This window comes from Atractosteus spatula, chromosome 19 (genome assembly GCF_055471065.1).
Source record: "Atractosteus spatula isolate fAtrSpa1 chromosome 19, fAtrSpa1.hap1, whole genome shotgun sequence".
NCBI lineage: Eukaryota > Metazoa > Chordata > Actinopteri > Semionotiformes > Lepisosteidae > Atractosteus > Atractosteus spatula.
In genome coordinates, this window is record NC_142724.1 from 7,143,572 (window position 1) to 7,156,171 (window position 12,600).

Consider the following 12,600-nt stretch of genomic DNA (forward strand, 5'->3'; position numbering starts at 1 on the left):
CTTGCAATCTGCGATGGACTGGCGTCCTGTCCAGGGTGTACCCTGCCTTGCGCTCGTTGCATGCCGGTTAGGCTCTGGCTTCCTGCAAGACCGAATGATATAAAGTGGCTTGGCAAATGACATGACGTAGTACTGTGATTGCTACTAATCATCTAGACTTAAAATTATATAAATGCTAAAAATTCTCATTTTAGACAAAGGTTAAACACACTTTGTCACTTTTTATGTTCTTATTTCATTGATGTGCTTTGGTTGTATTGCTGCTTCTTATGTTCAAACACCACTACCACAAACCACACTTTGAAACCAATATGGTAAATTGCTTCATCTTTCATCTTCAATCAAAAAAGCAATTTTAGGTGTGCCGTGTAAGTCTTGAAAGTTTCAAGTGGACTTTATTTTCTTGCATTTGTCATTTTAGTGGTTTGGGTTTTGGGAACATTGCAGGCAGGGCTGCATTCAGGGGTGTTATATCCACCTTTAGTAGGCAACACTACCAGTTGACAGACTAATGCTATCAACCTAGACATCAGCAGGAGTAATGACTCAGGAAAGACTGTAAAAACTATGGCTGCTAACACAGTGGGGCATCCTGGAAGAGCCATCGGCCTCAGAGCTCTGATGATCATAATGTTCAGAGCTGTCAGTACGCCATGTCATGGTAGCATCATGACTCAAGCTTGTAACTAGGCTTCAAGAGTGCAGCTTGTGTATTGTTCATACAGTATGTAGTGATGTGTTCCCTGGATATTAGCAAAGGATGGTATTTTCTGACCCCCACTTTATCCTCTCCCACTTAGTAATTGCAGAGCACTTCTGCAAGAAAAAAAATGCAAAAGCCCTCTACAACTTGTTGTGTGGATAATCAAGCCTGTGGTCACCTCCCTAGATAAACTCTACATGTTGTCTGTCTTGAGCAACAGGCATGCTCTTTTAATGCCAGGTGTTTATTTTTAAATTCTGGCTTGTATCAGAAGATATCAAGATACAGTGGCTTCGCTTAGAACTCAAAAGAAGGATCTAGTGCTTATGATAATTCTGTTCAAATGCCTTGTTGAATGCTGATTTCATTCATATTAGTGAATTCAGTCAATATTAAATACATTTATGTTGTCTTAGAAGTCAACTTTTCCTGAAGGTTGTCTTTACACAGTGATTTAAATCTAACTTTAACTTATTAACTAAATTAACTTATTTTTTTCTACAAAGTAAAATACGAATGCATAGTGATCCGTTCATTTCAAACTTTGAATGCTTGTGCTGATTGAAAACATCATACTGTGTGTTTTTCCATATAACAAGAAACGCATACACACAACAGTTGGAGAAATCTGTGCTAGAATTTGTTGAATGTGTTTAGAAAAATCATACTACAGACCCGTCTTTCAGCGCACATACAAAAACGAGAAAGAATCAAATCACTGAATGTACGTACTGTATAAAAATAAAATAAAACTAAGTTGGCCAATGGCAACATCTTTTTTAGTCTTAGCAAAAGTTAAACGTATTTAACCTGCTTGATATAAAAGATGAACTGATAAACAATGTACACTTCAGAGGAGAGTGCTAGACAGAGTCAATGTTTTGTTTAAGTAGAATATTGATGAATTATTTTTGTTTTTATTTTGGTGCTCTATGTTTTGGCTCTACACCCTCTTTAAGCAACTCAGTTCCTCCCATTGATAGAGGTTACACATACAGTATAATCACTCTGTGCGTTTATACCCTTGGCTAGCTATGGGCAAGCTTGCTGGATTGGAGCTGTCTGGTTTGTTGTGAGCAGATACGGGCTTCTTTGCTGAATCACTGGGTCTCCCTCTTGCTCTGCAATCAGATCAGTTCTGCTGCAGTCGCTTCACTGCAGTCCTTGCTTTTCTTCCTCTGCTACCGCATTGCCGTATTACAGGGGGTGCCCGCATTGCGCAGGGGAGACCAAAGCTTCAACCCCCTCCCAGGGACATAAAACTGCCAGGGCTGGAGCTAATAGTCCCTGCTGTCTGAGATCGCAGCCACAGGTAAGAGGCAATATGAATCTGCTATACTATAACCTCTTCTGCTGCAATAGTGGGAATTTCTTACTGTTTTGTGTTGGTATGTTTTCATGAAGCACCGGGGTTCAGAGTGTGAAACCGAGAGGTCCGTCTTCACCTGCTGGGAGGTATCAATGTTTGCTAGGAGACATGTAGAACATGATGCTAAAAGTAATTTGTTACCTTCAAGAAGAAAACTAGAGACACATTCTCAACAAGCAAAATTGAATATTCTACTGACTCATAAACTGCAACTCCCTTGCAGTGGTTTTCTGGTAAGGATGGGATGATATCAGTTCGAAGTAATGGAGGAATCAAACTTTGCAGCTTGCAAAGCCAGCTATGTTTTATCGGGATAAATAAAAAGACAAACAAAGATGTTTGTTTGCTGGGGAATCCACTGCTAAGGACCATTGAGGCCTTTGCTTTATTTTCATGAGGACCAATGAGCATGAGCATAGCATTGCGATATAGAATACAGGATTTTAGATTCAAGACCACAATGACATAATTATTTTGATAACTCTGTTTTTAACATGCAGCAAATACCTTCTGCTCTAATATACATGTTACTAAATGTTTGTCATCTCAATATTACCACACCTGGGCTCAAGGGAACTAATACATTCTAGAACTAATAAATTAGTTTTACATGATTTGGTTGGAAATGTTAAAATTATTCCAAATATATAGAGGATCAAGCACATTGCCTGGCTCAAGGTTTGACAATCAATAATCTCATAACAGATGAGGTTATAAATTAATAAAGTTCTTATGACCTGGTTAGAGTATGATTATTTCAATCCTGTGAGCAAAACTATGTGCCAAAACAACATAATAAATGTTACCTTAACATCAAACTTATTTTTCCCTATACCGATGCTTTTCTAAAAATATTTTTAGCCTCATTGTCTTTTCTTCTTGCTAAAATGGTGAAATTAATGATAAACTATAATTGAGAAGTTATTTAACATGAATATGCTTATTTTAATGAATGCTGAGATTTGTTTGCCTACAAGCCAGCCTTTCTGTCTGGTTAAGTACAGTTTGACTTGAGTGGATACTTCTCTTTGATCTGATCTTGGCAATCAGGGCAGCAGTAGTGCATTGCCTAGTGTTGCTGGTATACAATGAAAATATTCAAATCAATGTGATTTGATATTGTTAAAAAGTGCACATTTAACAGCGTATGTGAAATGATTGCTGAATTAAATTTAACATGTCTGATTTCTTTGTTGGGTTGGTGAAACATGTATATCCTCTATTAACAAGGTTTAAACTGGAATGTTTGTGGTCCTTGTATGAAAAACGAACATTTCTAACTATCTTCCCATCTTCTCATTGAAATAAATAAATGCATTCAGTATATAAAATGTTTAACATTTTCAACTGTAAATGTGGCTGCAGGTCTCGGAAACATCCTAAATTCAGACAGTTCTGTCCTGACATTGTAAAAGTATTGATGATTAATAATGACAAATGATCATGAAATCATGAAAAATATCATGAAGTTGTTGTTCATTTAGATTAGTGCATTTTAGCTTGGTCAGTTGGATAATGTAGTACTGGGATAGCAGTGGATCCTGTCGTCCTCATGGTATGAAAACAATTTTTTTCCAAATAAACTCCAGAATACATTTCTTATACACAATATTGTTAATATATTTAGATATTATTATGGTGGAGTAATGAATTTTGTTTAAAAAACCTTGCAAATCGCAGTAAGTTTGTTATATTAGATGTTAGATAATTATTATTGCATTAACTGGTACTGTTTTTAAGTAGAAAAAGAATTATGTGAATTTCAATATCTTTTAATATTAATATTTTAATATTTTAATATCTTTGGAATGAAAATATCTTAACATATTCAGTTACAGAAACAGTTGTTTTAATTCTTTGTGACATTGGCAGCTTGGTCAATAATTTAGTCCTGTTCATGTCTTAATGTCTGTCTGATTCATACTCACATACAGTACAGTATGTTGTCTCAGAATTAGTCTCTGTCTACAAGGTCATGGTACTTTCTAATGTGTAAAGACTTAAGAGGCAGCCATTTTAGGGATGTATTTGCATATAATGTCAGATCTGCAATTCAGGGAAAATTAGGGCAAATAATAAATCAATAAATCAATGAATAAATAACCTTTTGCCTCCCATACATTCTGAGAACTTTCTTATTACTGTAGATTAATGGGAAGTTTAAAATTAAAGTATTAAGAGGGACCCTATTCAGGGTAGACTAGTTTTGATAGATTTCTCTGATGCTCTTCAGTGATTAGTAATCCTCTCTAACGCGGGATGTTTCATCTTCCCTCTCCTTCTCCCCCAGACCCGGCTTGTTTCCAAGCTTCCAACTAGCTCGTCCCTGTCCCTGGAGACCCGAGCTGTAGAATGGGGAAGGAGAAGGTCCACATCAACATTGTGGTCATTGGCCACGTGGATTCTGGAAAGTCCACCACCACTGGGCACCTCATCTACAAATGTGGAGGGATCGACAAAAGAACCATTGAGAAATTTGAGAAGGAAGCAGCAGAGGTAGGACAAACGCATGCCAAGCTCACGAAACCTGAGAAATGTCAAAACCTAAAACGTTCACTGTTTTCAGCTTTTCGTTCCCTCTTAGTTTAAGTTACGCTACTGCTGAGGATGGTAGGAAATCTGTGGTGATTTGTCTGAATATCATCTCCTTTTTTCGTGATGGTATAAATGCTTTTCTCTGTCTCTGTTACATTGCATTAGGGCTGATCACATTTTAGAGATCTTTTAGATGGAACATGAGACTCAGCAGCCTGCAGGCTTGCACACAGCTCCCATACCTTTGAATAAGACCCAGCCAAGAGTTGTGGAAAGTTTCCATTATTAGCTTCCTTATTTAGTAAGCACACTCCATTTTCTGATGCAGTGTGGCCCTTAACTTGATAGCACATGACACAAGATGGAGTATAAATCTATTTACACCAGCTGAGGGAAAGCGATCTCAGTGAAATTGATTGCTTCTGATCTGAAAATCAGCTAAAGATAACACTACAACCTCTAGTTTTTTGTACAGTGTGATTCCTTTCTTTTTAGTTCGGTCATTTACAGCAGCAAATTTCCATGCAATAGAAATAGCAGTAGGTCAATCTTTTCAACCTTGGCAATGTGGTGAAGGTCTTTGCCTTCCGTTCATACTTCATTTCTCAGGCTGAGCTCAGGTTTAAATTTGGTTGTTTTTGTTTTGCATTTGCTAAATTGCACCTGCTCTGATGATCAGGTCATCTCTTTGTTGTGGCACAAGGCCTGTGGTCACATTTTCTTTTTGTTGATATGTATAAAAAAATCAAGAGAAACAAGAATTGTTTTTTTAAATGAAATCCAAGGGGACCGAAGCACAATAATGCTGAATTTGACATATTTTTACTTTTAAAGAGGTCCTCAAGCTGTTTTTCTTTGGAAGAAGCCTGTAAAAGCCTGTTTCCCAGTTTTTTTAAAAATTCTAGTATATTAGAATATCAAGGATTTACTGTACGATTGAAAAGGTGGACCATTTGACCCAGTTAGCTTGATTTATTGCTAGTGGCTAATATATATTAGTCCATAATAAAATATTGTAACTTCAGAGTGATGCAATATTGTTGTTTTTATAAAAATATACTTATTATTGAAACTGTTATGATAACAATTAACAATTTATTTTAACGGGACAGGAACTATGAAGGAACAGAGGTTGTTTCTTGCTGATGGGAGTACAAAATGTATCCATTCCATAGTTTTTGATTCTGATTCTGATTATTACTTTCCTCTAGTAGTTGTCAGTCCTGTGGATTACAACAGCTCAGTGCCCTGAGGTCAGACTTTCACCACTTTGTTTAGGCCCTGAAGTACAGATGGGTGCAGGCAATGTTTGAGATTTATTGATGTCAACAAATTCATCCTTGGAGTAGAGCACAGTATCATTTTGGTCTACTCTTGTTTATCCTGATTCATTCATCACAATTGCACAATGTTATTTACTACAATACCAAACACAATCAGCCAGCTGGGAGCTAGTGCTTTACGGTATTGACCAATGAGAAGTAATGACTTCATCACAGCACAGAGTTGCTTGAAAAATGGAGGTATCTAGGAACACACAGGGCTGTCTACCAGAGTGTATGGAATAAACATAATGATATTGATCCTGAAGTTAGAGGTGAAAAGGTTAAAGCTCAGGGAATTAGAGGGTTTCATAGACTCTTGAAAGATTTCCCTATCATTTATGGAGATTCCGTTATCAGCATTCTCTATGGCTGTAATTATTGATTTCTTAATTAAACACTGCAATTTGAGACTTTTTGACCAGGAAATATCTATGTTGGCCAAATTGAATAACAGTGTCAATAATAGTGATTTAACTGTGATAAGGTGGTATTTAAAAAGTACAGTCAGACAAATGCAATCCAGTTTCCAAATAAAAGTACAAAAGCTCCCATCAGCAATCTAAATTACCAAATGCATTCATTTGTAGAATGCGGGGCATCATTACAGTTTCATGAAGGTTTAACATATTTTAAACAAATAACTATTAAGAAACAAATGCATCAATTTGTTGATTGAGTAGTTCCAGTGAGTGAGCTTGACTGCTATCCCTCCTACCCACCACAAAGCAGTTCTCCTTTGTGTGAATGTGTCATTCATACTCTGTAGCTGTGTAGCTATTAAGCTTCTATATGTCCTTGTGCGTGTCTTTCCACCTCTCAGATGGGAAAGGGTTCTTTCAAATATGCCTGGGTGTTGGACAAGTTGAAAGCTGAACGTGAGCGTGGAATCACCATTGACATCTCTCTCTGGAAGTTTGAAACCATCAAATACTATATCACCATTATAGATGCCCCTGGACACAGAGACTTCATCAAGAACATGATCACAGGAACATCTCAGGTAGAGGCCCACTTTACTTTTAGTAAATGTAATGTTAAAGTAGTAGCATAGTTCACGATGCCATGGTACTCCCAGGCTTGTTCCATCAAACTCTATGTCCGAGTCTGTAGTTCGCATGAATATACTTTGAATTGGTTATTGTACAGACGGTTGAAATAGCCAATATCAAGTAATCCAAATGGTTCAATATCTGATATTAGCATACAGTGGTTGGGATTTAGCTTGTTTTGCTATTTCAAGTTAGAAATGGTGTAACATCCTCAAGTTAATTTTGATTCTTTAGACTTCTGAAGTAGATGTTGTGGGGAATTATTATTATTATTATTATTATATCCTTAACTGCTAGATTAATAGAATGAAACTCAGAGCCATGTGAAGGATGTAATGCCGCTCTGATCAAGAATGTCAGTTACAAATAAATAAAATTAAACGGGGAAAATTGGATTATAAATCCCAAAGCATTCCAGCCGCAGAAGCACGTGATGCAAGGTGACCTGTGCGAAGTGTGAAGAGGTGCACCAGTGTTAAACCCCGTGCGCTCCTGTAGGCGGATTGTGCACTAGTGTTAAACCCAGTGCGCTCCTGTAGGCGAATTGTGCACCAGTGTTAAACCCCGTGCGCTCCTGTAGGCGGATTGTGCACCAGTGTTAAACCCCGTGCGCTCCTGTAGGCGGATTGTGCACCAGTGTTAAACCCCGTGCGCTCCTGTAGGCGGATTGTGCACCAGTGTTAAACCCCGTGCGCTCCTGTAGGCGGATTGTGCACCAGTGTTAAACCCCGTGCGCTCCTGTAGGCGGATTGTGCCGTCCTGATCGTGGCAGCTGGGGTTGGGGAGTTTGAAGCTGGGATTTCGAAGAACGGGCAGACACGAGAGCACGCCCTGCTGGCCTACACGCTGGGCGTGAAGCAGCTCATCGTGGGTGTCAACAAGATGGACTCCACCGAGCCGCCCTACAGCGAGAAGAGGTACGATGAAATCGTCAAGGAGGTCAGCGCCTACATCAAGAAGATTGGCTACAACCCGGCCACCGTGCCCTTCGTGCCCATCTCCGGCTGGCACGGCGACAACATGCTGGAACCTTCCCCCAATGTGAGTCCCCCCTTCAGTCTTGTTTCTGAGAGAAATTGCCCTTCAAGAATATGGATGGTTTTCTACATCATATTTGTAGAGCAATCTATGTAATGAGGATTACTGAACGGAACACATTATCTCTGGGATGTGATAGACTGAAATGTGAGTGGAATATAGTCTTTTTTAGTGTTATTTCAGGTTTGCTATTCAAGGGGCTATGAATGGCAGTCGCTTCTTTAATAGCATGACTTCAGCTTGTGAGGTGGCTGGCTGCTGTTCCAGGTTGTCCAGTGGGCCAGACAACGGCAGAGAGGAAAAGCAATGCCCTAGCTTTTCTGTAATTTAGGAACATACAGAAAACAGCACAACAGGGCACATCCTTCTTCTCCAAGAAGAATTTTTTCATTAGCTTCATGACAGCGATCGCATGTGCACAATTTTCCACCAGGTGGAGCCACTGCACTACACGCGATTCAATTTTAATCCTTCCGTCTGATCTTAGTTCTAGTTTGTGGAAAACATTATATTCTTTCTGAAGGTAACCGACAGTGGGCTGTCATATCTGCTGAAAATTCTAGATTGCTATTTTGAAAGACTGCTTCAGAATGTTAAAACCTTTAGAGAGTAAGTTAGATACAAGTTTCTTAATATTTTAGGTGCCACCCTTAGATAGGCACATAAGAAAAGAAGATACTTGTTTATAGCAGGTTGCTGACTTCATCCTTTCTGTAATTCTGCTCATTTGGTTGTAGAAAGAAGTTAACATTTTGGACAACCTTGTAAATTGTTTTAGAAAAGAGTAGTAGTTTCTGTAGCTGAACTGTCTCATATCCCTACTACTGTTCAAATGGAGGCAGTGTGGTGCTTTTATTTAAAATACCTAACTGATTTCATAGTTTCTGCTTTGTTATCAGACCCTGAAAACACACTTTGCATACTTTGAAAGGAAACCCACAGAGTGATCTGACACATGGAGCTATTGGTTGCATGTTATTTTGGATCTGTACTCTTTCAGATGCCCTGGTTCAAGGGCTGGAAGCTAGAGAGAAAGGATCACAATGCCAGTGGGGTGAGCCTGCTGGAAGCCCTGGACACCATCTTGCCCCCAACACGCCCCACTGACAAACCCCTGCGTCTGCCCCTGCAGGACGTCTACAAGATTGGAGGTCAGAGGGGTTCAGTGTCCCAGGGAAAGAGCTCAGAATCCTTCTCTGAATTTTCCAGAAACGTCACCTCTGTGTTCTGGAACAAAGAAGATGTTTGGAGGGTTGAGGGGGTTTTGTACTGAGGGCAAATCCTCAAACTCTGCTTGAGCTTTGCTGATGGAAATAGGACCGGAAGGCTTAGTTGAAAAATAAAACCGTAGCCTCAAATCCTCACCGTTGACACTGTGAGATGAAATGAGAAGATGCTTACATCAAGAATTGGCTTTAGCTATCTGTGATTCATTGCTATTTTTGCGGGCAGGTATTGGAACAGTGCCAGTGGGCCGAGTAGAGACTGGAGTCCTGAAACCTGGCATGGTGGTGACCTTTGCCCCTGTTAACATCACTACTGAGGTAAAGTCTGTGGAGATGCACCACGAGGCCCTGAGCGAGGCCCTCCCTGGGGACAACGTGGGCTTCAACGTCAAGAACGTCTCCGTCAAGGACATCCGCCGAGGCAACGTGTGTGGGGACAGCAAGGCCGACCCGCCCCAGGAGGCTGCTGGGTTCACTGCTCAGGTCAGCGTTCCTCATTTCCTGTGAATGCCAATTCCTCTAGCAGCTCTAGCAGCTCACAGGCATGGTTACTGGGGAGCTTCTGTGTGTAGTTTTCATGCCCTCCTCATGTTTCTTGTGGGTTTTTGACAGGTGTTCCAGTTTACTCCAACACATGCTGTCTAGGTTAAATGTGTATTTAAATTGTCCCTGTGCCTGTATGTGTGTGTGCCCTACAATGGAACAGCGTCCTATCTGTGGTGTAGTCTTGCCTTCTGACCCTGTATTTCTCAGGTAGGCTTGGGGTTGCCATGATCAGGAAAAAGTGATTTTCTGACAATGTATGTATGGATGGAAGAATACAGCTCTCTTTAGTCCAGTTGTTGCTGGTTTGAGTTATTTTAAGCACTAGCCAGCTGGGAGCTGGTTTTTCAAAGTGGAAGTGTACAACATGAGGGCCAGTGCTCTCAGTGAGGTATTCCGCTTGTCCGGATCTGTATAAGGCATTCCCTCTGTCTGTGGAGCTTTCAAAGCACCAAATGATGAATGTCTGTGACAGATGGGCTTATCAGAGGAATATGTCTCCAAATCGCCATTCTTCACATGTTAAATTCCCATTTTGCTTATCGCTAGTGTGGTTATGACCACTATATCATGACCACTAAACTATAATGTTTTTTTGTCCTATTTTCCCATTTGATGGAAAATACCCTAAGCATATTGACTACTGCAAAATTCTCCTTATGATTTATTCCTTCCATTACCCTCATGGTCCCTTATCTTAGCCATTCCTGCAGCTTGCTATATAGACAAATGCAACACGACCAACAGGAAATGAACTCACAAGGATTTTCTGTTGTCTTGCTCAGGTGATCATCTTGAACCACCCTGGCCAGATCAGCGCTGGCTACTCCCCTGTCATTGACTGCCACACCGCACACATCGCCTGCAAGTTTGCAGAGCTCAAGGAGAAGATCGATCGCCGTTCTGGCAAGAAACTGGAGGACAACCCCAAATCTCTCAAGTCTGGAGATGCAGCCATTGTTGAAATGGTCCCTGGCAAGCCTATGTGTGTGGAGAGCTTCTCCCAGTACCCACCCCTGGGTGAGCAATTGCACAATTACCGTCATTACTGCTAAGCGCATCCTCAAAGCCATGCAAATTAATTATTTAGCACTTGGGTTTTACGATGCTTAATGGTAGAACCTATTTTATTCAACTTTCATAGATCATAGATCATTCAGATTGTTTTTTTCTTCTCATTTCACTTGCTTTAGAGAAAGAGTTAACATCCTGTTCTTCTGTAACAAGCTGATGGAAGTAAAACCAAAAGCAGCCAGACAGATGGACTGAGTTTTATTGAGAGTGAAACTCAATGGGCTGTGAAAATTCTTGTGCAGAACCCTGTTCTCATTTGCTTTTATATGCACTACAGAGACATTTAGAAACAATTAGACATGTATTTGTAAAGCATGTAAGTTCTTTCTGATGCATATCATCATTAGATTTAAGATATTATTCTTCCTAAGGGAGCCAGATTGCAACCATTGGCTTACAAAAGTGTTGATTTCCTTTCCATTCCTGAGAAGGTATTTACAGCTGACTCAATGGCCCATAGAGGGGTCATATCCAATATTAGTGGCTAATGGTGATGATGGAGAACATGGTGTAATGGTGTCTTGCAGAAAATTTAAATCCGTTTTCCATACCGTAGAAGCCTGGTCTTTATTGCTGTGAAGCACTTAAATTCATAGAGTCATCAAGGGATAGTGTGTTAATGTTTGCAAGAAAATTACAAGGTTAAGAGACGGAAAGCTTTTTGAATGACTTTGGCTGACTTAGAGCGAGTTTTGTGTGAACGTCTGTGCCAGTAAAGGCCAATGCATACTGTATACTTGGGCAGCAGAGCGGCTGAGGTTAGAGGCCTGGGAGTCTCGATTACACTGTGGTCAGTACCAGGTGCTTCCTTGAGGCTTGCTTTGTGGTGTAAAAGCCACTGAGACATGGATTCATCCCCACCAGCCACTGTGACACTGTAATGAGATATAAATTAAGAATTAAGAGCTGTGCAGTATTGTAGACCTAGACCACAAAGGCCTTTCCCTAATATTCTTCTATTCATTTGACTGTGGAAGGTTAAAGGAAATAAGATTCAAGGAAAGGTAGGCTGACTTCCACAGGATGGTCTCCTACCACGACTGTGCCGGCACGGCTGCTGTGTGGCAGACCAAACCGGTCACGGCTGTCCTTCTGTGTGCGGCAGGGCGCTTTGCGGTGAGGGACATGAGGCAGACGGTGGCGGTCGGCGTGATCAAGAACGTGGAGAAGAAGACAGGGGGCGTGGGCAAGGTCACCAAGTCGGCTCAGAAGGCCCAGAAGGCTGGCAAATGAATCGAGCGGCAGCAGTGCATGTTGGCCGGAGCGCCCCAGCCTCCAGCCGGCCCCCAGTACCTCCTCTCCACGGGGCATGCCCACGCATCCGCTTGTAAAACACTCTTCGGCAACGATTGGATGCTAACTATCAAAGTCCAATGGAAGTTCTTTAAAAGGAAAAGCATGCTCCAGCATTTGTAAGGCTTCTTGTTAATTTTACCATTAAACTGGTCCACCCACTTCACTGCTGCCGGTGCTGTCATTTCACTCACTCCACATAAGAAAGAACACAACCTTTTTTAAAGGGCAGAATACGGAGAATGGACTTGTCTGTCTCGGGTGATCTGTAGATGCTGAAGAAGACTCCCTTCTAAGTATATTTACTCCATGCATTCTAAAAACAAGGGGGGATAATATTTACAGTTTTAAAATATGTACTTATTCTTAAAAAATATATGCATTATATATACTGCTTTTCAAAAGGCTTAGACATTTGACCTTTTATGGCCTTCGTCAGTTGCTT

The 12,600-nt window shown here is 40.6% G+C and overlaps 1 protein-coding gene across 1 annotated transcript; it reads left to right on the plus strand.

The window, feature by feature from the left end:
* Nucleotides 1–1,839: 1,839 nt before the first annotated feature.
* eef1a2 (eukaryotic translation elongation factor 1 alpha 2) lies at nt 1,840–12,321 on the plus strand. The gene is made up of 8 exons (XM_088937398.1): nt 1,840–2,015; nt 4,363–4,568; nt 6,753–6,932; nt 7,726–8,022; nt 9,020–9,170; nt 9,472–9,728; nt 10,574–10,808; nt 11,968–12,321. Exons 2-8 carry the CDS (start codon nt 4,425–4,427, stop codon nt 12,093–12,095), a joined length of 1,392 nt encoding a protein of 463 aa, XP_088793524.1. The 5' UTR covers nt 1,840–2,015; nt 4,363–4,424; the 3' UTR covers nt 12,096–12,321.
* Nucleotides 12,322–12,600: the final 279 nt, after the last annotated feature.